General features: G+C 39.9%; 1 protein-coding gene across 1 annotated transcript; it reads right to left on the reverse strand.

The window, feature by feature from the left end:
* Positions 1–1,267: 1,267 nt before the first annotated feature.
* Positions 1,268–26,579, reverse strand: LOC140316830 (semaphorin-5B-like). Its single transcript, XM_072394866.1, has 22 exons — positions 26,491–26,579; positions 18,242–18,429; positions 15,324–15,423; positions 15,096–15,141; positions 13,919–13,981; positions 13,749–13,847; positions 13,356–13,569; positions 12,967–13,252; positions 12,451–12,586; positions 11,686–11,893; positions 11,359–11,566; positions 10,729–10,846; positions 10,456–10,640; positions 9,905–10,048; positions 9,673–9,820; positions 8,576–8,795; positions 8,021–8,242; positions 7,784–7,954; positions 6,650–6,799; positions 6,332–6,367; positions 4,574–4,785; positions 1,268–4,500 (listed from the first exon to the last, which is right to left on the reverse strand). Exons 2-22 carry the CDS (start codon positions 18,384–18,386, stop codon positions 4,339–4,341), a joined length of 3,273 nt encoding a protein of 1,090 aa, XP_072250967.1. The 5' UTR covers positions 18,387–18,429; positions 26,491–26,579; the 3' UTR covers positions 1,268–4,338.
* Positions 26,580–27,354: the final 775 nt, after the last annotated feature.

A 27,354-nucleotide genomic window follows, 5' to 3' on the forward strand; every position in this document is an offset into this window, starting at 1 on the left:
AAAAGGCCAAAGTAAATTAAGCAGCAGGACCTGATTGAAGCCCTGAATTCCTTCCAGCCTGAGATTACTGCATCACTTTCTGCAGAAACATGTCGTCTGTAACGTAGCATGCACTCCATGTTGTTTGCTGATACGGGCTAAAAGTTCAGTTCACTCATCCACAGGTAGGCTCTCCTTATTCAGGAGCTTCTGTTGCTTTATTATTCATCAGTTAGGTACTTTTAACTTGCTGTTACAAGAAACAGAAGCACAATCACCATGGAGTAGAGGACAAAAAAGTAGACCTCCAGGTATACCTGTGTGCCTTTCGCTCTCATCTACCATTCAACATAAATTGTTAAAGACTTAGCCTAAAGGAAGAGGAGGGAGTTAAGTCACTAAAAGACAAGCACCTTGTGAACTTTGTCTTTCTGCTCGTCCATCCATCCATTAGATATAACCTTTTTATCCCATAAAAGACTGTGGGAGCTGGAGCTATCCCAGCTGGCACTGAGGCATGAGTTGAGCCGGTCAACAGTCCATTACAGAACTAATACAGGGACAGAAAACCCAAGACATCAACTGAGCTAAACATGCATGTCTTTGGGCCAGGAGGGGACAGGAGTACCTGAGAAAAAACCCATGCATGAAAGTACAGATGGAGTACTTTGACTTTATGATTCCTCTCTACATTATTTGTTGTCATTTGTAATCATCAATCGCTCTAATAACTGTAAGCTCACATCCCTATTTCCTCAAAATGTGTCAACAAGATCAGTATAGCAACAGTATCCTAATATTTTGCCCAAATTATAGAGGTGCACAGAGCAATATCAGGACTGCAGTATCTCAGCTTTTGGCCTTGTGCCCTCACTGCGGCACTTCAGCTTTATTAATTAGCATTTATGGCTGTGGGAACAACCACAGTATGAGAATAAAGAGCTTGGTTTATTTGGAGAAGGTCCGCCACACGTGAGTGGCAACAGGATAGTTGTGGTGAAAAATGGAAGGTTTTCACTCAACTTTTAAAGTAAATCACATCAAGTAAAGGCAGTTTTGATTTTCATTAGCAGCTCGACCAATTAGCTGATCCTTCAACCATTGGATTTGAACAGAAACAGAACATTGATCAGCAGCCAAATGTTTGCAGTTCAACAGCTAATCTCAAGGGTTTAAGTATAAGTATATATATATATATATATATATATATATATATATATATATATATATATATATATATATATATATATATATATATAGCAAGCTTCTACAAAGAGTAACCAAAGTATTGGCATCAAAACTGATTTATTCATCTTGATTATTTTTTACAGTGCACATTATACAAAAATATAGAGTACCAAAAGTTTACAGTGTCCAAAAGACAGTGTTCAGTCAAATTCACATCAAGCAAGTGTTGTTTTTGGGAGCAAGACAAAGGCTCATTCAGAGATCCTTGGACAAACTAGGATTTATTGTATTCAATGAGGAGCAAATTGCACCAAACGATGTTTCCTGCTCCACGCGGGGTGAGATGCCCCCTGTGAATACATTAAATTTCTTGGCCAAATACATACAAACAAACCATATTTGTACAGTTTACAAAAGCATGAACTATATATTCATGAGTGTCAGAGCATGCAGTATTTGTATGCAAGAGCCCCAACATAAACAGAAACTGGTATTTACATCAGAGTTGTTCGTTTTATGCTACATGACGCAGGAAAATGGTGGGAAACAGCTCAGCTAAATTTCCTGGTGCTCCACAATGTTTAAAAATAACTAAATATCAACAAATTGTTCTGGAATATTGGCAGATTTTTTTTCCATAAATAAATATACTGTAAAATCCCAAAATTTTCCAACTGCGTTTAGTTTTGTTTGTAGAACAATGGTCTTTTTGCTACTACCCATCAAATACATCTTAAAATTGTGGGCCGTGGCCTAAATTGTCCACAATATTGGACTTTTTCCAACAGCACAACTTGTAGTTTTGCTTTGTTCTTGGGATACTCCATCATTTCTTAGAAATTTAGGAAAGATTACTGACAAAGAACAACATTATTTGGCACTAAAGATAAAACAAAACCCATGTTCAAACGGTACACTTTCCAGTTCATTCGTTTGAATTAACGACCTTTCGGTCATTCTGCAGCATGTCAGCTGAAAGTGCAAAAACAAACTTTGTCCATACTCAGTACAGTTTGTTTTCAGTTTATTAGCTACACCTTGCCAAAATTAATGCACACTAATACAAAAGTCCTGCAACAGCTTCTCCTTTTAAGACGCTTTTATTGTTTGGGAGATGTGATGTTCTGCTGGTGCTGCTAAACCCCACTGAATTAAAGCATGACGGTGGTCAAAATAATTAAACAGCACCACAAGCTTCACGACAGGCAGGACTGCCACACCATTAGACTGCATTAGTTTCAACTCGGTGCCTCAGATAAACTTGCAACTGTGGGAGTATGTTTCCAAAAATAAAGGAAAATGTAATAACTGGCTTATCAGTTTATCAGAAAACAGGCAACGGTTTGAAAATCGTTTTAAAAATACGTCAGAGTTTAGGGAGCATATCACATGTTGAAGCAGGTGACAGATGTAAAAGATACAGTTTTTCTACAGGCACCTGTGATGTTCTCACGATAATGAAATGCTCCACCCAGGAGACAGCAAACACAGACAACTTTAAAACGTTTGACAACATTTATGTGGAATTTTGAGTATCACACTTGCATGTTCTTGGGCTCTGGTATGAAACGTAGAGTGACCAAAATAGCATTCATTCATTTCAATATTTGATTGTTTGAGGAAATAAAACAGCATGCTTTTTTAATAGAAAAACAAATGTTCAGCACATTTGATCTAAAAAGACAAAGATTAAATGAATGTCATTGGTATGGAACACCTTCTACAAATCAAAGGCGTTGACATTTCCAGCTTCTGGGCAGCCATTGTTGTTGCTGTTAGATACTGAAAGTCTGGATTAAATGACTAAAATATACAGTACACATATGATTGGATTGAATTTGGTGATTTTTGTGATGTTAGTTGTAGCGAGTGCCCCAGATGTTTATAAATTTTGAACACGTTTCAGCAGCTAGAGATACTCACAGTGTCATCTGTGAACACCCCTAAAATAATCACTTCAATCTGCTCATAGAAAATTCAGCAAACATCTTTAACAATATACAGTACATAGTGAGACGTGCCAAAAATGGCCTTCAGTGATTTTTTTTTTTTTGTGAGCTTAACGTGAGCTTTAAAGCAAGTATGCCATAGATTCATTCATCTCTTCATTCCATTCAGTGTGTGTGTGTGTGTGTGTGTGTGTGTTTCTTATGCATCCAAGCCGGTACCCAAGAAGCCTGAAGAACACGCTACAAGATCAATGAGTTTTCTGAACTTACTGGCCAAAAATGTATAAAGTCCCAATAACTGGTGTCTGGTTTTCCACTAAATGCGGTCAATCCAGGTATGTACAATGTCCCCGGTCTCATTTGAGCCCTGGCGGTTTGAGTCCTGCTTTCACACTGTCCTGAGCACAGGCAGATTACCTCAGGGGGGGGCGAAGAAAGAGTCAGGGTACGCCTAGGTGCTGAATTAAAAAAGGAGTCCTCCTTGGGGAGGTAAAGGCTGCTGCACTCTTTCTCTTTGTGGCTCGCCCACAGATGACCACACACACCTCCATAATGATGATTGACTTGTTGTCTGTGCAACCAATAAACCAGTATCTTCCTCCTCTGCTTCAAAATAAACAAGCAACTAGATCTTTAGGCTCACATACAGTAAATTCAATTTCTTTCTCGTTAATCTGTCACCTGATTCGTAGAATATTCCACTTCCAGACTCAGACTGTGGGGATTTTTGTTGATGAACATTTTTCTTCAGTGCAGTGACATTTTAAATGCCAGTGCTCTAAAAACTAAAACCTGTTTGCACGACTTAGCAGCTCCTTAAAGAAAAACTGCCCATATTGTGGCCAGGCACATTACTTTGAATTGCTAAACATACCTGGAAAGTACTTGTTCGACTGTTTGCTTTGAGGTGTGTGGATTATGTAGCATTAAAATCAAGTTTCCTAAAAACAAACAGATGTTGCTGCTGATTTTTTAAAAAGCAATTTTTGTTTTTGCTGGTAAGCAAAAATTTAGATGACCTAAGCAAGTAAAGTGAGCCTTGGGCTAACTGAGCTATTGAGAATTCACGCTGACCAACCAGGAAATTTGACTGGAAAACAAGAATGATTTTGGTGTTTACTTTCAGACTATTTTTAAAAGCCTTCTCCATTTTGCAGAACGAGGAAACGTTTCATGAAAGTGAATACCAAGGCCCAGTTTGGTGTTGGAGCCCCGCCTCCTCTCAGCTGTGCATGTAGGTCCTGCAGGGGGACTCAGGATGGAAGTCATACTTGCTCACACAGGGAGGGTAGTAGGTGGTGGTGAACATGTTGCTGGACGGCAGAGGTGAGGAGAAATGGTTGCACGTCTCGTCGTTCACGTGAAGGTTGTTCTTGTTTAGCGTCTGCAGAATGGTTAAATGTTTAAAGAATAAAACATGGACAAAGAAAAATGATAGAAGTACTGCACTAGCCCACCTTAAACTCCATGGGGATGTACTTCTCATTCTTTGGCGTGGCCTTGCCCGGCTTGTTGTATGTGAGGTGGTTGGGTGTGCTGGGGTGGATCACCGCTGACTCCGCTGATGGTCGCTTCAGGTGGTGGCAGTATGAATAAGCCAACCCTGACAGGAGGGCTGCAGCAAAAAAGCTGGCTGAGCCCACAGCTACCAGCTGGAATAAAGTAAAGGCTAAAAGAAGAAATGCATCATTGTAAACCACTGAGACAAAGAAATGTAGGTTAAAGGTCTGTAAGAAGATAAGATGAGATCATACTTTTCTACGAAGATAAAAAAATAAAAATAAACGCTTTCAGGAGATTGAGGTCACTACATGAACATTGATGTCATTTGCAGTTTTTGGTGTGAACCACCCTCTTCAGTCCCTTTAAAGCTTTCTTTGAGCATGCTACAGCACAATAATCAAGCTATCTTCCTGTAACGTTGTCATCTCAAAAGATCAAAGTTTGAGAAGGAGGGCAGAAAAGGGACATTTTTAATTTTTTTTTTAAGATCTATAGAAACCTTAGAAAAGGTCCAGACTGCTCATATATGGATTGTATTTTCCAACAGATAGTATAAAGTCTTTAAAACACAGTTTGTGATTTGTGAGATTTATTTATTCTTGTTGTGAAAAAAAAAGAATATGCATATGAACTACTTCAGACCAGATCCAGTAAAAAAAAAAAAAACACTAAACACACACCAGACAAATATGGACTAGATTATCCAACAGATACCACGGACTCTTTGAAAAAAATGTTTTGTTCATTCACAAATCACAAACTAAAGAATGAGTTTCCTCTGCAGGATAATCCAGTCCAGATTTAAAGAGTCCAAGTCTTTTAGTTAAAGAAATTGGACTTGTTTCTTGCACTTTGCGTTGCAGCACATAGTAGGCAGTGACTAGCACAGCTCAAGGAAAGCAGCTGGAGTGGGACAGGTGAGAGTGGCACACAGCAGAAACGATAAATGTGGAGTTTTGTACAACAACAAGCACGAACTGTATTTCCTGTCATCTCTGGAAAGTGACACTTAGCTCGGTTTCTTGAAATTTTGCTGCGTTTTCTCTCTTAGTGTTCACAGCAAATTAATGGGTATGTGGATGTCCACACAAACCTATGATAAAGAGGATGTGGTTTCTAGCTGTCATGAGAACAACTGCATATGAACTGTAAAAAATAGTGTGTCAGTGTAGAAAGAATGTATTTTAGTTCTTACAATCACCAAATCATATGAGGATCATAAATAGCTGATGGTCACAACAGCCCAAAGCTAGTTCAGCCTCTGGACACTCTGAGATAACCACAATAACATCCCATTTTGACACTTGAATGTCCACAGTAAACAGTAATCCCGAATGCTCTAAAAGGAGTGAGTTTTGGCTGCTTTTGGACAAGATCCACACTGCTCTAGTATGTATGTACATGAACATCAGCTGCACTGTACACGGGACAGGAGAGAATAAACTTCCATCACTGATGTCACCTTTTGCCTGCATTTAAACTTTCTCAAAAGACCAAAAATGAACTCATTTTAGTCAGCCCTCTGCGACATGGGGCAAAAGTCAGAATGGCTCTGTTAAATACAAATCAACAGAATAACTTTGTGAGCATTCAACAGTAGAGTAAGTTAGAGGCTGGAGTTAAATCAAGAAGACATTGTGTGAGACAGACAGCACTGGGAACAATGTACCATTATTTGGGCAGAGTGAACAAAAGCACCCATTTTCACTCACTTCCACAGCTCTGGTCCTCTTGTCCGGGTAAAATGACTGGAGAAAAATCAGAGACAAGAAATATATATATATATAAAAGATCAAACAACAAGAATGACAGAAGCAGTTGATTTCTCTCCTAGTTTTTGAGGGAGGTGCACTGCCGACACCTCCGTTAATTGGTCTTTTTAATTTCCATGAATGCACAGTGAACAAGTCAGTGTTTATTAAGTCAGATTACACTTTTGTGAGCGTTTCTGCAGCTTATATCAGGATCTGTCTGCTGCAATTTACTACACAACGCTGTCCAGCAGTTTACCAGTGAAAGCATGAGTTTACCTGGCACCTCGTGGGGCTGGCATGGTCTGGACTGAGTGACATTGCCATGACAGAGGCTGACTTCAGGCTCCTGATCCTCACCACAACGACGAGTGCGATGCTGCAGGCCCTCCTCGTCACAACCCCCCCAGTCTGTCCATTCACTCCAACCTGAATGAAAAGAATGAAAGATGTGGCAATGTTTTATGGGAAATCTTTACATCCAAGAAGCAGATACGTTTTTTTTACGCCACACCGAGGCACAAACACAGATTTGTCTTCCGATCTGAGATCGATAAATGTGTCTATCCAAGTTCAACATAAATGTATATCTTCAGTATTTAAAGTGGCTGAATTTCAGATTCAATTTCAATCATCAGCTAACAATCGAACACAGTTCTCCTTGTGTGTCTGCCCAGGTTATCTTATTTAGTGAACAAAACAGGTAAAGAGTTAAGGATAAAATTGTAGCCTTCATCCATGACCTGGTAAAATTAAATTTTAATTTTCTGACTTTCAAAACACGCGAGCTAGATTAAGCTTCAACGGCCACATTGTTTGCCTTCTCGGTGCAAATATTGGTTTATACGCTCACTGTGTGGAGAATTCTCATCACAGTCCATGTAAGCACTGTTATTTATTCTATGGAGACAGACTGAATCTGTTGAATGTATTTATGGTGTAACAATCATGACAAATTACATTTCTAAACGGCAGTTATGATTTCATTAGATGTTTCAATACGAAGATAAGTGGGAATATTTGTAAGGCAGAGCATCTGCATATGAATATGCGTTGGTCTATATTTAGGCTTGAGGAATATTCTTAAGAAAATCTAAAGAAAATTGAAAATGCTGATGAAAGACATTTCATGCATTTTGGAATATAGGGAAACTTTAATCCTTTTTACATTATAGTTCTCTTTGTAAAACAGGCCTTCATGCAGCAAGGTGACATATTAAGCTGCATATTATAGAGTTCAGTGTAAAACACTAATGGGAACATAATTCAAAATTTCATAGTATAATTATACACTTTTTAAAATCAAACTTTGAGAAAAGAAAGTCTGAGTTCATTGATCTGGGTCCGACTGTGGGCCACTTGTCATCTGCTTCTACAAAGAAATCCTTCCATACTTTCCATGTGCTTTCATACCTTCACAGGCGTGTATGTTACAGAGGGCCTCTTCAGTATGCAGGCCTATACAGATGTCTCCTCCATTTGCAGGGGGCGGGCTGCTGCATGTCCGAGTCCGCTGGTAGTGCCCGCCTCCACAGCTGGATGAGCACTGGGACCAGGAGGACCAGCAAGACCAGGCTCCACTCACTGCAATGCATTCATTGTAAAGTATTGTACAATTCTAGCTACACTAAGTAGGAACATCTTTTTTACCTGGGCAGGGGTGCGTGTTGCAGTCCTGATACTCCACCGGGGATCCTACACAGGCGCCCGGGTTGGTCCGGCCCTCTGGCGTAGAGCAGCTACGTTTACGTGTTCGAAAACCTCTGGAACACTGCTGGGAACAGCTGGACCACGTTTCCCAGGATCCCCATTGGGCACCTTGCAGCGTAGGCAGACTCCGGCCACTAGGCTTCACTAAATCTTCAACCTGAGCTGGAAATACAAATAAAACCTTTTTTTTGTTGTTTTTTTTTGTAGCTGGGAGAGTGTTATGAAACATTAATTAGCAAGATGTGCAGTGGGTCAAGCTGAATAACTAAGCAGATTTCCCTCAGCACCCAAATAAACAGACACAGTTACTCAGGCACCCACAATCACAAATTATTTACATATGAATCAGGAGTACCTCCCCAGGCTTCCAAACAAGGCAAGTAGACACATCTCATTCAGATTTTCAATTTTGTATCTGAGGACTTGAGAGCAGTCGCAAAACTGCAGATGAACAATGCCCCATCACCTTTGTTCCAACTCATAACCAGTACTCACTGTCAGTCTGGCAAGATCCAGAGCTGGGACAGAACCGGGTCTCCAGCTTCTTCTTGCTCAGCTGGAGCTGCTGGGGATCATGCAGCAGCGCTCGGCAGGTGTACCTGAACCTCTGCTCTTGCCTTGAACCATCCTGACTGACATTGACTGGCAGCCAGGGGGTCCAGGGGGTGTTGCGGCGAACTTCTGGGCAAGCCTCCAGGTTACAGGCCTTGTACTCCTGTAAAAACAGGATTGAGGGAGCTCATCATCACCTCGAAGATTTTGTATAAACAACTTGCAGAGGCAGGGTAGCCTTATACACCAAGCCAAACAACAAATACAAGAAAAATATTTCTGAAATAGCTTAATTAAGGAACTATTTTCTGTCTTTAATGGCTGCTTTGGATTTTCCAGTTGGAGAACAGAACAAAATTCACAGTAAAGGGAAGTTTTCAGTAGCAGCACTTCAGGCTTATCTGTTTGGTAAATTGTATGACACACCCTACAAGTAACACACCCTGCACAGACCAATGGAGATAAGTGGCAGGGCTTTTTTTCCCCTCTGTAAATTAGATTTGATCTAATGTATCATAAGAAAACCAGATCTTATCAGGGGCTTTATTATTATCAGATTAATTGGACAAAGAATAGAAGATTTAGGCACATTTTTTAAAAATATCTAAAAAAAAAAAAGATTAATCAAACGAGATAAATAAACAAAAAGAGAGTACAGCACGAACTTGCGGTACAACAACCCCAATTCCAAAAAAGTTGAGGCGCTGTGTAAAATGTAAATATCCAAATTACAATGATTTGCAAATGTCTCTATACAATTCTAAGTAATATAAAATGCATTGGCACTATATGTATAAATCATATATGCACAAGTACTGCACTACAACATTTTTCAAAGCTCCACTAACTCTGTACTTGACTAACGTTAATGTAAACCAAAGAATTTATCAGAAATGTGTCTTATCTCTCATTCATGTAGGTGGGCAGGAATCATCTTAACCAGCTGACTTTTCAGCTAGTTCTTCCAGGTACATTTTCCACCCATGCTTTAAATGGCTTACAGACTGATATGATGTTCTTTAATAAAGCTATTACAATACCGTTGCACATCCCGGACAGCTGTTCCCATTCTCACAGGTTCTAGTCCTTGAGTGGACCCCCCCTCCACATTCAGCACTGCAGTGAGCCCAGGGGCCCCACGCTGTCCACAGCACAGGCAGAGGACACGGCTTTTTCTCATTGCACAGCCTGGAAGCAGAAAAACAAGTCATGACTCTTCTCACAAATGCTTTGATAACATTCCCCTCTTTGTGGCAACTCATTCCTCCTCACCTCTCCTCCCGACCCTGGCCGACGCAGATTCGACCTCCGTGGCGAGGTGCGGGGTTGTTGCAGGACCGCTGCCTCACCTCAAATCCGATGCCACAACTGCTGCTGCACTGGCTCCAGGAAGACCAGGGAGTCCAGCCACCATTCCTGGGAAGCGGACAGGAAACAAATGCCATGTTATGCAGGCATACGCGAGGATCCAGCAGCATTTCAATACCAGTAAAGTTGCTGTGTGACTTTTGTTTTATGAACTATCTAACTCCCTGTCCAACTTCCCCAACATTAATGAGTTAATTATGTAATATTTAGGTCTGATTATACAGGCGCCATTCGTTCAGTTGCAATCGTCTATGAATCTTTGGCACTCACTTAATGAAGTTCTTTGATAAGAATTGATGAGTTGTACTGATATACCACTTTGAAGACTTACAGGACGTCGTTTTGCACTGCTATGAAAGACTGAGAATCAGCAGCTTAGGTTAATTACTCAGTTTGCTCGGGTTGATTTTAGATGAACAGAGTGATTCTGAATATCTGCATAAAAAGAAATGTACCTGGAACAGTTTGCCACTTGGATGGTCGGCCCTTTGCAGTCGACCCCTCCGCATCTGGGCACTGGTCCGTCGCACGAGCGGGATCGGCACATGCAGCTGCTAAAAAAGCCCTCGCCATCGTCATGGTTACAAGGCTGCCAAGGTGCCCAAGGACCAAAACCACCATCCTGAGTTAAGTTTCTCACCTTCAGAGAGAATTTGAGAGGGTATGTGATTCTAATGCATCTGTTTATAAGCACAAATATTAGTGTACTACATACAGCTTGCTCTTACTGGGCATTCAGTGATGTTTTGGACCCATTGGCTCATGTCGGAGCTCTCCTCGATGGTGGTGCAGCGCTTCTGTTTGTGATCCCAACCACAGTAAGGGTCCCGAGCCTCCATGCAGTCACTAATGTCACAAAAAGATAGGAGCAGTGGATTTGAGACATAGTTATATTCAACTAGTAGTCTGTACATGTTTCTGTGCTATGGCCAGCAGTTGAGTTGTCTCTATATCGAAGAACCTGAAAGAGCTGCTACTGGGCATGACTTTAAAAACCCAAAGTTCAGTTAATCATAAAATATCTGTTCTGGAAGTGCGTTATTAACAAATCCATTATGTAATGTTTGCTTTGAGCTGTACCAAACAATAGCCTGACAGTTCAAAAGCAGCCTCTTTGCAAGTGAAAATAAACAAGGCTTTTAACATAATCCTTTTAGACTTGGACACCCACACGTGTTTAATGGCACTGAATTAATTAATCAGTTTAGTACTTTTAAGTTGAGACAATAAATTAGCACAACACCAAAAACCATACACTTTTTTACATAAACCTGACAGCTTTTTAATTTGCTTTACAGCATACAGATCTGCCTTAAGTTAATCCTGACTCCTTTAGTTTCATGGCTGTATTCTCTCACCTCTCGGATGGATAGTTGGAGCAGCGCTCTAACGGTATCTTCACCAATCGGTCATTGAGCCCCACATACAGAGATCTGTCATTGTGAAGGATTTGCAGACTCTTTATTGGTCCCATTTGCCCCTCAGGGAGAATTCTGAGCTCCTCCAGGTAGCAACCGTGAAGGCTTTTATTGGTTGTGGCAAGAGCCTTCAGAATGGTGCCATATTCTGATGGGACAAGAAGAAAAGCAGGGAAGCACACTTGTTGGTAGATTAGCTTGAAAGAATGAACACCCTGATTTAAAAGTTAAATAGTGCTTATTTCATTCGATTGCCCCCTTGTTCACCAGTGCCGATGTACATGACATGGTAGAGAGCGTCTCGGCCCTGCACGATGTCCACCACCAGTTTGGAAAAGCGCACGTTGTCCTGGGTGAGCAGGGGGTTGATGGTGACCGGTTGGACCACGTCGCTCATGAGGAAGAGTCGCTGGGCATCTTGGAGGTTTCTCTCGGTCAGGTTTCCCCCAGGGCCATCCTCCTCCAGTGTGCCGCACTGAAAAGTTAAAAAGGAGGGACCAGTCAGGTATTTCATTTGTAGACTTTTTCAAAGCAGTCCAGTGGGATGCCTTTACAGATGAATACACCTTCATCCTGGGAGGGTAAACTAGAACCTCTGTCGACATTTAATGAATTGTTTACACCCTCGTATTCAGTCGTGGCTTCACAATTGTTGTCACTGCTGCTACACCAGTGGGCTGCCCTCTTGTTTTCTGATCGGGCCAAAATTTCTGCATTGAGCGAGCTGACAGGCAGAAGACTATGATAATGTATGTTGAACCTCGATTGTGTGTTTTGAATTTGAATACAACACACTGCAGTAATGAAGAGCCTTGGATAGTCAAGAGTCAACAATCAAGAATTACAGGAAATAAAAGGAAATCCTGTTTTTAAAATAGTTAAATAGTCTTAAATTGTTTAATAGTTTCCCTAGATGCATTTCAAGTATTGTACATGCTTTCCAGATGACAAAAACACCAGATAGTACAGCAGTTGGACTGAATGAGATGTACTACTTTAAAATCTTTCTGTTTGTTTTCATAAGTGAATTACCTGAAAATTGGGTAAAGGGTTTGGGGTTGAGAGCCAAGCAGTGCGGGGGTTCTCCTGGTAGCGAAAGGGTCCATTGAAAGCCAAGGTGACAGAGCTCAGATTGAAGGCGCAGACAGCAGAAGCAGAGATGCTGTTCCTGGAGGAGGGAGAGATATTAATCACGGCGAAATCTTGGCAATTCAGTGAGAGGGAAAACAAGGAAGAGAAATGTTTACAGTCTTCAGGTGTAGCTCAGTTAAAACATTCCCCTAAATGTCAAAATAATATTGAATAATTGTAAGTCAGTCAGGCTACTTCAGCTCTTCTGCAAAAAGGACCAGAACATAACAAAAAGTCATTCCTGCCCACCCACTTACACAATAAATCTCTACTGATATCTGATATATCGTCTATAAATATTCTGATCTATTTAAAATCATTAACTGAGATTTTCACTGAGTACGCCTTGATTTGTAAACTAATTTTGACACAAAGTAAAATCCTCCTTTAAAAATCCTGAGAATGAGCAGTACTCACACATTAGTGGTGAAGATGCCGTAAATCAGGTCTTGCTCTGGTAAGTAGAAGGTGCTCTGCAGCTCGTTGAAGTAAAAGGGGATCTCTCCTGAGCGTGAGCAGTTGAGGCGGGCCTTCATGAAGGTGGTCCAGGTGTCTTCCAAAAGAAAGCGTCCACCTACGTCGTTCTTACAGACCCGCGCCACCCGAGAGAACACCATCTTACCGCAATCGTTTTCAACAGCTGTTTCTCTCAGGAAGAAGTAGGCAAACCGGCCAATCTCGTAAGCAGACACGAAATGAGGCTCTGGAAGGCCGGAGAGTCGAGAGTAAAAAATAGAAACTAGTCTCAAAGACATGGGTTAAAACAAAGCTGAAGGGAAGCAAAACTGCTGTGGTGCTTTATTAACCATTGAGCCACTTGGAGTTGTACTGGGCGGAGCGCAGTGGTGGCATATTCCCCAGGCTCCTGTATATAACCGGGTCACGTCCGGAGAAATCAATCACCGTGGCGGCATACAATTCACCCTTCCCCGTCACCATGGCAGTGGAGTTGTGGCGCGGGTCGTAGGGACATCGGGCTACACCGTTCACTGTGTCCAACACCTGACTGATGTTAGAAATCTGACAGAGAGAATAAAACGTATTTAACATTTCATTCACTTTATTTCAAAAGATTTCATCTTCATCAAGAACTTTTTTGACAGTCAGTAAAATGATCTGACAAACATTTTCAGTTTCACATGAAAACAACAGGTAACACTGGGAGATGGTAACCTGTCGTGACAAAGTAGGGTACCAACCTGCCTGGTCATGCACACAGGTGTAAAAGCGTTGGTCCCACATGTGAAGAGCGTCCTCCCACTTATCAGCAAAACCCGGATATAATTCTGACATTCGTCCTGCAGAAAAACACAACTCATGTCACTAAAATATGACCAACGACGAAGTTGATCTGATTTTGTGACGCTACCTCAGATTTGCCTTTGCTCTGACATGAACGCTTTGTGTCTTCATCAGGTGCCCATTCTGTTGCCTGAGAGAAATACATTTGGGATTATTAACAGAATATTTTGTAATTACAATTAACAAAACATGCAGTAATATAAAAATTGTGCTTTTTACAAAGCTATGTCTGTTTGCTGGCTACAGCTTCATATTAAATGGACAGAAATTAGTATTCTTACAGTATCTTGACTTTTAACAAATTTTTTTTTTTTTTTAAAGTAAATGGGACCAAAGTCAGTAATTTTGATCAAAATTGATCTGAAGTTCAGAAAGGAAGATATGTTCCCCGTCATTCTGTCTGGTTAACTTGGAATAGGTCTGGTTACTCCTTCAGGTCCATTCCCTTTGTAACGTCCACTTTTCCCACTCCTCATCCGGCCACTGGTTCTATTCCTGTCTCATATCATCATCCAGGAAAACTTTGTTTATAAGATGTTGCTGCTCATAAAAGTCTAAGCATCAATGTTTATTCATTATAGATGCCTGTGTTTTTCAGTAAAACATTTTCTCAAAGTGGTTTCTACTTTATGGAGATGTAGCAGTCCTCATAGAGAGGAAGGAGTGGTGGTTGAATAGATAAAATGAGCCCTTCACTCAGAAGATCGGGGTTAATATCCCTTTTAAAACCAAAAGCCAATTTTTAGGCTTCAGTGACTTCTTTCCCCAGCTTACATTAGACAGGAAAGCTTACTAAAACAAAACTAACCTAGAGTTTTGTTGCCTAAGTCTGTCTAAACTGGCACAAAAAGCCAGAATTTTAAAAAGGAAAACAAAGTTAAATAAAATCTAGTTGGGAGTCCTAAAATAATATGCTTTTGGTGTCAAATAAGACTTACAGGACTGTGTTTGACCTATTTATCAGTCACAGCCTCCTCGCACATGGACTTTGTATATTCCTTCCAAATTTTCAACAGAAAGCAATGACGACAAACTTCCCCCAACATTTTGCTTGCTTTTATGTAATGGCAGCAGGAGTCAAGACATTTTGTTCCACCCGTTTCATGGATGATGATTTCGATATATATATATATATATATATATATATATATATATACACACATACACACACACACACGTATATGAAACCAGCTATTATTTTGTCATGATAAACCATTGTAGTCCGGTCATTACCATGACCTTACCTGTATGAGGGAGACGTTGCTTAATCTCAGCCGGAAAAGGAAGTTTCTGTAAAAGACATTCTTCCAGTTAAAGAGGTAAAACAGGAGACATACTGCAGACAGCAGAAATTAATTGAATGTAGATGGATTGTACCAATTATATATACTGTACATTCAAATTGTATTCTGACAACGACTGGCTGTTGTCTGAGTTGTGTCTGCTTGGCAGTATAGGCTGTTATTGGTCACCTTGCTCCAACAATGAGCTGGTTTCTGCTCAGGTCCATGGCCAGCTGCGAGAAATCCTTCACTTCTGGATGGAAGAACTCAGACACCCATGACCTCAGTGCTGAAGATAAAGGAGGAACAGAAGGATGCATGAGGAGGAGGAGCGGGTGGAAAAGAAATCAAGAGAGGGAGAGAGGAAGAAACGTGAGAGACAAGTGTGAGAAAATGAAAATAAAATCTTTTTTCACCACAGGGTACCTTGCTCACAGCTCCAGCCTCAGTTAAGCTCCTATTTTTAAGTGATTACTCACATATCTCTGCAACATCTCATCTGACTGCCTGATCTCTGAGTTTGACAGCTTCCCAGCCTCCCGTTAACCACTGAGTCTGACACCAGCCTGACATCAAGGCTTTAACACCAACCAAATTTCTTGATTTCGTTTCCAAAATTGATGAGCAGAACATAAACGAAGTCAGGTGATCTTCCCTCAAGTAGATATGACCAAGATGTGAAGAAATATTGAAAATGATAGAACTGAAATGACATTTTTAAGTAATAGTTCATATAGTTGTTTATCTGTTGGTAAGAGCCATCTGTCGTGCAAGACGTAGTTCTGATGTGTTAATGTTAACATTTTGCTCCACACATTTGATAATGAGACAAATATATGAATAACTATAAATACATGGGTCACCAGGTGCTCAGTTTGATTGGAAACTGACATCCAATGACTTGACTCCAATGAGTTGCTAAACAGCTACAGAATGTTTAATGAGGCTATACTGGAAACATACAATCAATGTAATTCAATACAAATCATTATATGACTGAGTGTTGCTGACTTATGAAGCATAAATCCAAAACATCTCTAACTTTCACTGTGTGCCATTACAAGCCTTCATGCACAGTATAAACGCAGCAGAGGGATGTTGATTAATGCCACCTGAGTGGATTTAAATGCTACCAGACTTTTATTATCTTTCATTAAACTTGGAGCTCAAACTTTCAAAAAGTTTTTCGCCATTGATCTCACAGAACTTGAGAAATAACACTTTGAAAGGTTATGAGCAACCACTGTGTCAACAGGCTTATTAGAAATTAAAGCAAGTGTCATTCTTCAGTTCTACTTTGTGAAGATCTGATAGAGGGCAACAGTAAGACATGAATACAAGCCATCACTTGAACGGCAGTGATTTTCAGAGAGCTGCTGAACACAAATAGCTTTTGTGCACTTTGCGAAATGCAGACAATCCATGCACGCGCTCCCGTTCAAAACACTAATCCTGCAGCTCAGAGAAATTATTTGTTTGTTTTGCTGCAACAGACGTGGTCTAATTCCTCAGTCTTTAACCCCTTCAGTTAACAACATGGTGTTGGAAATTTAGACTCCACTTGACAATGCACTTGAATTGCTTACATTGGAAAACACGCATATCTGTCATCAGTGTACTGATGCACAGCTGTTTCATCCACCCTTTATTTCATACACACAAAATTTTAAATGAATGTGGTTAACATCCAGCAAACACCATGTGTTCTGCTGCCTAATTGTGTCCACCCCATCTACCTGTTGTAACTCCAAATTAAGTGCTTGTGTTGGCGTTTCTGTTGGCTCATTAGCATTACTCTGCTGTGGAAAAGGTTGAAGTTATCCTGTGTGGATGTTCAGTGCACTTATTGTTTGTGTTTTCCTCCTGAGCTTTATTTTCATGCTTCTTCCTCTTTGTAATGTTTCCTGTTGTGGTCATCCACTTTCCAGTTCAAGCTAACATTCAACCATTCAGCATCCGTAGAGTCATCTCCGAGTGCCAAGCACTGCTAACTTTCTGAGGACTGCACGCCCCATCCTTCAAAAATGCCCAGCGTCTTTAAGCATCTTTGTTGTCATAAATGGAATCTCATGAACTCGACAACTTCATGTCTCTGGAGTTCAAGTTCCTCAGTTGGCACAAAAGGTCTTTGTCATTATCACAGCAGGATTTCTGGAGGCCTTTTCCACGAACCACAATTTAGCTAGTGATGGCAGAAGATCCTCCAGACTCAGACTGAATGCCTTGTTGTAGTCTCACACCTATTCTTTTAATCATTGCAACATTATTTTGCATAATCAACACAGGTAGATTTCTCTAATATGTGTTGAATAAGAAATAGTTTGGTACTAATAGCTAAAATGACAGCTAAATGAAGGAGGACACCATGGCGTCGTGTGTATATACATATACTGTATGTATATATATATATACACACACACACACATATTGTAGTGCTGTCTGGATAAAGAGTGAGATTACAAATACTCTTTGTATTAAACTCAAAGTGTCCCATAATCAGTGGACACTAACTGAACAAATATTTAAAACTCGTACACTAAGAAGTATCTAATATTAAATAATAATATATAATAATAATATTTCCTCATTACTGTGGAAACAAGACTAATAAAATGAGTTGTGGTGCCAAAATCATGTGTTAAATGTGATATGATAAAATGTAAACAGCGTAGAAAGTTGTTATACACATGGCTTTTAGTAATTCATTTTAGTAATAAAGGCATTTAGTGAATATTTATTCTAGTAAAAAAAAAAGTTTTAATATGATCAGAACATCACAAGAATGCATACCAGTATTGATCAGGTGCCTCACTCACGACTCACGACAAAATGACCTGAATAGGTTTTTTTTTTATAACGATCATGAGCCTTGCTACACAGTCTTCTACGTGTCACTAAGAATTAGTGAAAGAGTGTTTTTGCATATATTTACATCCAGTTATGCTGTCACCAGCCCCTTGTCACAAGAGGAAGTGTGCTTCCCCTGGAGCACTGATATGGTTGGTGACTGTAGATGAGCGGAGAAAAAAATATGTACTAAAAAATGTACCTCCTTCATTATGGTGTAGCGTGACAGAAGACAAGCAGACTGGTGTTGATGCGCTCACCTTGGTAGGAGGCAATAGGATGTTCCTTTTTGCTGCAGTCTTCTGGTTTGATGTGTGGCTGCTGGGACAGACACATAGACCAACAGATGACCAGCACCAGGCCACAGGGGGAGAGGGTCCACGCCCCCCACCCTGACGCAACCATAGTTACAACCACATTCAGTCCTCTTTCAAGTCCTTAGAATCACCTGCCAGAGAAGAAGCAGTATCTGTCACTCTAAGCACATGACCAGAATCAACAAATCAGTTTGGTTAGCAGTCATCTATTAAATTGTAATTCAAAATATATCTGTTAGACTGAAAATTACACCGGTACACCCTCCCTTATCTCTGTCTCCCTCTCCATCCATCAAAATTAGTGTTGCCAGACCACCATTTCCATAGTCCCCTTGCTGCCTCCGTCTATCTGCTCCGAGTGTTCAGCCTCTTGCTGTCAGCGGGACTCTGTCATGGCTAATTCACCTCAAAAGGCCAGGGCAGCCAATCTCTCCAAAGCAAACTCTCTAGCCGAGGGTGCCATCAACATAGCTCTTTCTGACAGAGGGAAGCCATTCAGAGATGAGGATGAGTTCACAGCCAAACAGAGGGCGTGAACTTTGAACTGTGAGCCACACATGGGGTTTTGTGTCAGCATAAAAATCAGTTTATTTACATCTGCACAAAGCTGCTCAAGAAATCACATCACTGCCCAAAAAGAACAGAAAACAACATTCTGAAAAACATTTCACAAAAGTACAGATGCAGAAGACTAGATGAATATATAAACACATGTGACTTAAGCCCCTCCCACACTGTCTGTTGAAGGCATGACTGAACACTGCTGTCACTCAGCTGAGGCTGCGTTATTGGCTGCCTTGTTGAATTCACACACTGACACGAACGACAGCGGATTAATGAGAATGCCTTTTGCACACCATAAGCTACAGCGGCCTTCTGAAAAAGGGCTTTAGATTCTGTTCAGTCACAACTAACAGTCGTTCCTCTTTTCTGCAAAATCAAAATGTTTGTTCAGTTTACTTGTTGAGTTTTCTAACATTTAGTTGTGCTTTCTATTTTGTTTTTTTTTTCTAAAATGTTGTTGGTTGTGTTTTCAGAGGTCTTTTAATGTTTTCTGTTTCTTGAAATGTGATTTTATTTAAAAAAGTTAATTTTTTGTTACAATGTTAAACTGTTTTTGTTAGCTTTTTGGTGTTTCTTTTCTGGGTGTTGTTTTTCTAGTTTTGTGAACTGTTTTCGAAGTTATTTTTGACATTTTGTTTGAGTGTTCAGCTGCCAGCTGAATGGTCATTTGAAAGTGAGCACTGAAACAGCAGGTGAGGGGGAGCTGCTGAGATATGCAGTGATATTACAGAGATACCTGTGGCATGAGAGCGATTTATGGGGCGCTGCAAGCAGTTGTGTGGGAAGACATGTTGGACTGATGCATAGCTTTGACAATTAAATTGTTGGATCTGAGAAATTAACAAGTTTAAAAAGAGAGTCTTCTCTTTTCGAAAATCCAGACAGATGTACGTTTGTGGCTGCTACGGGCAATGAGAACAGAGGCAGTGAATGCCTGCCTGTCTACTGCTCACTGAGAGGACAGAATGTGTATGGAAGCAGAAGTTTTCCAACCTGCTGGGTCTTACATTGCTGCTTAATGAAGCGACAGGAACAGAGCCTCCACCACTGGCCTCACTTTTGTTATGGGGCTATGCTCCTCTCACCGTGTGAAGGCCGGCCAGTGAGAGGCCTAATGTTCTGGGATTTGTCTATTCAGTACAATGACGGCTGGAAGAAGCAGACGTCAGTCTGATTCTTAGGGGTGCTCGACAATGTACGCATGCAGACACTCACACTGTCTTACATAAAAGGAAAGACTGCATGCTCATTGTCAACCGTCTACATGACAGAATAGGTTCCAAACAAGCCAGCATTTTCAGATGTGCTGGTCATTACAATGTGACAAAGAGAGGTCACTTGTCAGCATTACTGTCTCCTAAGCATTGACTCACTAAAATGCTAGCACAGATGTAGACAGTTTGATTATTAAAACTATGAATTATTACAATAACAAAAAAAAGAGAAAGATGATGACCTTTTTATAGCGCCTCCAAATATGGCTCGACTGATCAGCCATAATATTTTGTCTATTTGGATGAGCCGAAACAAATATAATTCAGCTCTTCTGGATTTGATAGAAAACCAACTTTAAACGTTAAAAGTATAAAAAGTAGGAAGTAAAAGCAGAAACCCAACAAGCGCAACACTGACTCCCTGTAGCCACGAGCATGTCAGAGCATTCATTCATTCGTGTCGCTGACTGTGTAGGAAAAACACCACAAAGCCATAACAACTTGTGAGGAGATTAGAAATACAGTCCCCAATTCATGTGATCTGTGCGTGTTTGGATTTGGGGGGGGGGGGGTCAGTAACACGAAGCAAACATGTGACCTTGGAGGAATCCTGACAAGATTTTAACCGAGAAACCTGCTGCAGGGAGCCGTACCGCATAAAACTCAATTAATCCGTCTACACTAAATCATTCTGCAACATGCATGTGAGCATTTATTGCATCAACCAGAAGGAAACCGTGTGGCTCAGAATAAGTTACGACATGGAAAATGCACTTTACACAACAAACAAGCCTTTCCTGATCCTGGTAAGAAGTCTTGATGGTCAAAGTAATCACCATATATAGACTATAAGGTATCTTCATCTTGAGAGAGGGGTCTGTTGTCCATCATCTCCTCAAATGTAAACACAGAATCAGCTCTGCTCATCTCCTTGTTAAAACCAGTGTCCATGTATAGACACCTCATCTGCCAGTGAAACACTCACCATACAGCTGGCTGCAAAACAAGCCTAAAGCATAACTGATGCACCCTTCTCCTAGAGAGGTGTGTTCTGAAAGGTCTGTTAATCGTGGCAAAAAAAAAAAAAAAAAAAAGTATTTTAACTTCATTAAAAAAAAAACAAAAAAAACATGTTAGTTTAGTGTGATTACACACAGTGCACCACCACTGCAGTATCTGATAAATCTCCCTCGAGGTGTTTTATAGTCAAACTGAGGCTTTGATTTGCACGATTATTAAGATTAGAGAGATTTCTAAGTCTTCCAGATTTCCGCTTTTGAGTTCACCGTTCCTGTTAGTAGCGATTTCCTAAGTACATTTCAAACTAAGGAAATGGCTACCTGAAAACACTGCTACGCTCTTGAGGCTTTCTCCTCCATTGTGGGCATTAATTATCTTAATTTAGTCCTTTAAGGGCTCCTCTAAGCACCTGCTTGGAGCCTATTTAGAAAATTATGGCTCATTATTATTCGTTGCATTAGGTCTACAGTAGTTTTTCTTTTTTCCTCCCTCAGATTATGTAATTACATTCTTTTTTGGTCATAGAAATAAATGTGAAAATAATGAAAAAAGACTTTTCAGAAAGATTTGTCATGCTTTACAACCTAATTAATCAGTTCACAACCCCTACCTGCTGCTGCTGAAGTTTAGAAGAACTCTAAAGCTGTTGCCTCCAGAGTATTTCCTTTAGTTCAGCAACTGAACACAGATGTTGTGACACATTATCTGTCTGGACAGAGTAAAGACTTTGATTCAAACCTCCCTACAAAAGAGAATGGCTAAATTCAGAGAGATTAGGGTGCATTTCTCTTCCATCCCTTATTCCAAAAAATTTTAATAATGCGTGATTTACAAATCATTTAAACCCTACATGTAACTAAATATTTTCTAATTACATTCATTTAGATACTTGGATCAGATTATAACTGAGAAAGGATGCACGATGATATCAGTTGGTATCAGCTGAAATAGACTTGACACGCAGATAAGGTCAAATTTGGTGTGGCTGTGGCTAATTTCACAATTTTCACAAGGGAAGGACAGTGTTGCTCAAAAATGTCATAAAGTAAACACATCGTGATTTAAATGGAAATTAAAGTAGTTTTTAAATATATTTTTTCCAGTGACTAAGCTTTGAAAAGTGCAAGCTTTGGGGAGTTTAAGCTAAAAGATGTCAGTTCCTCTACAGAAAAGGTCTGATCTGTAATTCGTCAAAATCAGGTGAAAAATATCTGCATGTTGGATATGGATTAAAAAAAACAAAATTTCATAGCTTCCACAACTAATGTATTGTCTTTTAGTGGTTTTGATTATTTGCAAATCATTTTGTTTGGCTTTTAGTTACATTTCTCAGGGTTGTGACTTTTTCAGAAACGCAGAAGTACATATGGCTATAACCACCCTCTTCATCCTCACCCCCCTCCCTCACTTGGATAACTACCCGCTGCTTGTTTATAAAAGAGTTGATTTGATGAAGGGAAGAGTAAGGCGTGGATGAACCTCTTTTGTGGCCTGAGCTTGACAACTGACAGTGAGGAGGCGCAGCGTCTCTGTCTGTTATTCTCTCTCTTCTTACAAAACAGCTATTATAGATAATTATATATATTTTGCAATATGACTGCAAATGGTGCACTTTTTTCCAGAAAGCTTTGGAAATGCATTATAGTGCTTCCACAAGTAATGTGCAGGCTACAGAAGGAGCATGCTGAGACATTGGTGTACACGTTAAGTGTGCTTCATTAAAATCCGGACAAATCCTCTTTAGTGAGGCGATGTATGACAGGGGAAATAATTACAAGTAATCATTTGTTCATTCAGAAGCCCTGCAATTTGTTCCTCCCAGGCATCAAAAATAAAAAAAGAGGGGGTCCAGCATCTGACCCTTGTATATCACCCTCTTGTTTACACCAATCCTTGGACTCAGTCCAAATATCATGAAAGGAAACTGAACTCCCACTCACCTCTCTACTCACAAAAACCTGGGATTCTAAACTCCAATCTTAAATTAAAAAAAAAAAAAAAAAAAAAAAAAAAAAAAAAGCTTACTAAACACCCAAAAGAGATTCCTAAAATTCTCTTCCTGCCTGCAGCTCCAACTTTACAGCAAGCAAGCCCTCAGCTATAAAGAGTAGCAATATTAATCACCAGTGGAGTCAGTTCATGGAGATTTGTTGAAGCAAACCGACTCTAAGAGGGCACACAAAGTCTCTCCATCAAAATATTCAGAGAGGACCATTTCCGAGGCAGTGTTCTCAGCTCCTTCCTACCGGGGTGAATGGCCTCTCTGTGCAACCTGCCAACTATCTGCCAATGGCTGCTCTCTTTTACAAGTGAATAGACTGAGTTTAGCCACAGTTAAAAAGACACACTAACGTGCCATGGCTGTCCCAACAATGGCCGCTCGGGTAGTGAGCCAAACCTAATGATGCCGGTTTGGCTCCGGCAAGAGGAGGTAGAGAGCAGGAATCTTAAAGAGGCACACAGCTGCACTGATACTTCGCATCCCATCTCCCTGCGCTCCTCCATCAGTCCTCTTCTCATGAACGCAATTTCTTTTGATTTCTGAAATCAATGACACAATCAGGATGTTTAACCAAATGCAGCAATCTGTCCCGGTCAATACCGCAATCCCGCATGAAAGAAAACAGTCTGTCAGTAGACGTTATTGAAAATGAATGGTCTGTTAGTCCATTCCAAGCAACATAGAAATCAGAGACGGTTGAATTTTAAGCACATGAGGCAAATTTATTTCCCATTTCTAACCAAGAAGATTTTAGTCTTACCCATTAAGCAGTTGTTGAGATAATAGTTAAAATTGTGCTGATCATTATTTCTGTATGAGTGAATGCTATAATCACTATCCTACAGTTCATCTTTTTATATTAAGGATTTGAGCATTTTAGTGAGATGGTGCCAAAAACCTTGCACAGAAGTTGATGGAAACCAGAACAAAATGAGAAGGAAAAATAATTCTATCTAAATGTGGGCATAGATTATAAGCGCTGATTTTGAGAGATATTAGTGGTGCATTAAATGTGCAAGTGCATCTACGACTTTGGCTTAAAGAGACATTGTCCACAAGAACAGATAAAAATACATCCAAGTGCAATTGGTTGTCTGAAATAAAAGTTAAATGGAAAGGTCATAAAATGAGGATTAATAAGGGACATCTGATTAAATCCTAAAAACTGTCTAAAAAAATTAAAAAATTCAGAGAAATATCAAATGAGTTTGGTGGACTTTGGTAGTTTATGCTGTATCAGATTATCACATGGGTGCATCTTGAGGCAGGATACTTTTCATTTTCATTCAAACCTGGGAAAGGAAATGTAAAACCATTTTTACCACCCATTCAAGTGCACATTAATGCATCTGTGTGGATGTAACTGATTGGTATAAAAGTATCTTTTTTCAGTTTTACACTCCCCTAATTAAATGCTGAATGTTGGATATTTCATAATAAATCATTATTTTCGTCTGACCAAAACCGTCACGCAAACATGTTAGTTCAAGAAGAATTATATGAAATCAAGATTGATTAATGCTCTAAAGTTCCATCTTTTGCAAGTGCTGGAAACTGATTGAAAAGCAGCCAGTGAAGACTTTGTGTCAATATGTGGTCACTATAGGGATTTCCAGACTGTCGCTCTGCTCTAACAAAATCTGGATTTTATAACCACAGCGTCATCTTACCCTTCAAATAAGTTAAAGACCAAATCTGTGCCGTGCATTCCACTATACTTAAATATACAATGATCTCCCACAGGGGAAGTTAGAAGTGGCAGAATGCCTTGAATGCAGATTTTTTTGCCTAATAATTATTCTCTTTTTTTTTTTTGCATTTGTGTACAAGAAAAAACAAACAAACAGAAATTAATCACCTCCAAGACACTAAATCAACAAGTTATGTTTTTTCAGTTAAAGGAAGTGTCATGGCAATGTGTTATCAAACGTTATGTTGTCATAGTGCACAATGTAATATGAAAAGTTAGTTTTACTTTGGCCTTTAACTCATTTAGATTGATGGCTACCCCCAAACTGCTGGCAAATACTGATTAGTGCAGCTTCTAAGCTAGTTTCAGTCCAATGGTTATATTGATGCAAAATTTAAATGACAATAAATATATTTTACTCTTGTGCAGAATGGTTCATTTAGAAATAATTCCCAATGCAGCTGTTGAAGTGAAGTGAATTCTTTGGGGAAAACAAAAAGAAAAGTCATCTCATGCATGACATCACATATCAAACAGCATTCCTTTAAAAGGCACATACAGTTCACACATCTGTTACAACACAAAGTGAAGTTGCCAAAATGTACTCTGACCCACGCATCTCTAATCTGCAGTAACTACTCCTTCACATACTAAAACAGACAGTGGACAAAAAGCAGGCATCAAGAACATTTAGGACCATCTCCGAACACCAGGACAGAATAAACCATTTCAAACAACCTGACACGACATGACTGATGCTTCCCGTTTCAGACACACAATGATCAGTGACGACTGAGATCAAACTGTCACTTCAGTCTTGATACAGTTCTGCTTTAATGCAAATGGACAACATTTTTTCAAGCAACTGGAAATGTTTGGTATTCTACAATAGATCAATAAGTGAACATGAACTTTAACTGTACTTTAAACTGGATTACTGTTCTGCAGAGACTAAAAGTGCAGTCACAAAGAAAAAAAAATGCAATTTAAGATTGAGATTCATTAAAATTAAGGTTACTGCATAAAATGGTTGAACTATTCTCATGGAATCTATTCTTTATCACCCTCCAAAACAAGCTTTGATACATTGCGTTTATTATTAAAAAAAAAAAAAGAACAAATTGACCACTAGTCAATGGGAGTAATAAGGGACATTTGCATGAAAAAAATGGAATTTTTTCATGCAAATGTTTAGGCACCAACTGTTGCTGCTCCAGAGATGTTAGCTTCAGCATTCTGAGAACATTGTCCATCGCAAAATGGGAAACATCATAATCCATGCTGAGGCGACTGATCCAGGGTTAGAAGCCCCCTGCCTCACCTCTCTCACACACTCTTCTCATGCCCAATTTAACACTCCATGCCTCAAACAGAACAAAGGAAACATCCATCACACACCTAAACATGTTGCTGTGTCCAAGGCTGCATAGAAAAGAAGGATGAACGTGAAAAGGGAGGTGGGTGACGGGAAGGGTCATATCATAGATCATTTAAGGAGGAATTAGTCTAATGAACGGGAACAGACAAACTGGCAGACATGCACGAAAAAACGAGAGTTAGACAAAGATGGAAAGGAAAAGAAAAGAAGTAACTGCACTGACACAGACAACCTCTGCAAGGGACACATGCAAGCTTTCATACACTGCTCATTTATACCAAAAACATTGTAAATAATAAAATAAAACAAAATAAAAGAACTTACTTGCACACCAACATGCAGATTTGGTTGAAAAATAACCAGCACAGATCCCAACTCTTCACATGGCGGGAGAGGAAGAAAGAGGTATGAAAAACACCCAAGAGAGAACGTGCTACACATGGACTCACAGTGGCACGCTGACCAGAGTGAGTGCAGGGAGGCGGGGGAAGGTTAATGGGTGAGAGTGCGAGATGGAGGGGTAGTGAGTTTTTGTTTGTGCACAGCAAACTGCTAACTCCCTCAATGGAGAAGGATGTTCTGCCCTGTGTGGGATCCAATTTTAGATTTAGTTAAAAAATTAGGTCACAATAAGCTGATAACCAGGTCCAGCATTTAAAAGAGTTATATTTTGTTCTTATTTGGTTGCACAGACTCACTATCGTGTTGTTTTTTTTAACTGCATTTACTTTGGAGTTTTTATAAATTCCCATTATCTCTAGAAACTATTATCCCTTAAGATGTATTGGAAGCGGTTTATCAGTAGCTGATATTAAGCAAATTAATTGCATACAGCAACCCATTGGTACACGCATAATCCGACCCAAGCCAAACCTACTTACACTGTTCCCTGCTTAACTTCTGCTAGAGCTTTTGTAGATAGTTTGTTTCATCTCCTCTGTATGAGAACATTGAGATGGGCAGATGTAGCAAGTTTTACCCCAACTGGTGGAAGCCACATTAAAACCGATGTAGAAACTATACATTGTACATTTATTTTTCTCCAAATGTTGCCACAGTCTGAATATTTCAATAATAAGTTTGAGTGTAATGTGAGTGCATTTTCCTACAGAAATAGATTTATCATGAGATTCACTGCGCTTTTGGTTGAATGTGTTAGTAGAAGCCATGTGAAACATCTTTTTGTCC

This window comes from Leuresthes tenuis, unplaced genomic scaffold (genome assembly GCF_036924035.1).
Source record: "Leuresthes tenuis unplaced genomic scaffold, fLeuTen1.0.hap1 SCAF_1, whole genome shotgun sequence".
Taxonomy (NCBI): domain Eukaryota; kingdom Metazoa; phylum Chordata; class Actinopteri; order Atheriniformes; family Atherinopsidae; genus Leuresthes; species Leuresthes tenuis.

Excerpts from the sequence above, each read along its gene's own strand:
- LOC140316830 (XM_072394866.1), bottom strand. The coding sequence starts at position 18,386 with ATGGTTGCGTCAGGGTGGGGGGCGTGGACCCTCTCCCCCTGTGGCCTG. Across the intron at positions 12,587-12,966 it reads GGCATCTTCACCACTAATGT|GAACAGCATCTCTGCTTCTG; the intron begins GTGAGTACTGCT and ends TCCCTCCTCCAG. Across the intron at positions 11,894-12,450 it reads ACCCTTTACCCAATTTTCAG|TGCGGCACACTGGAGGAGGA; the intron begins GTAATTCACTTA and ends TTAACTTTTCAG.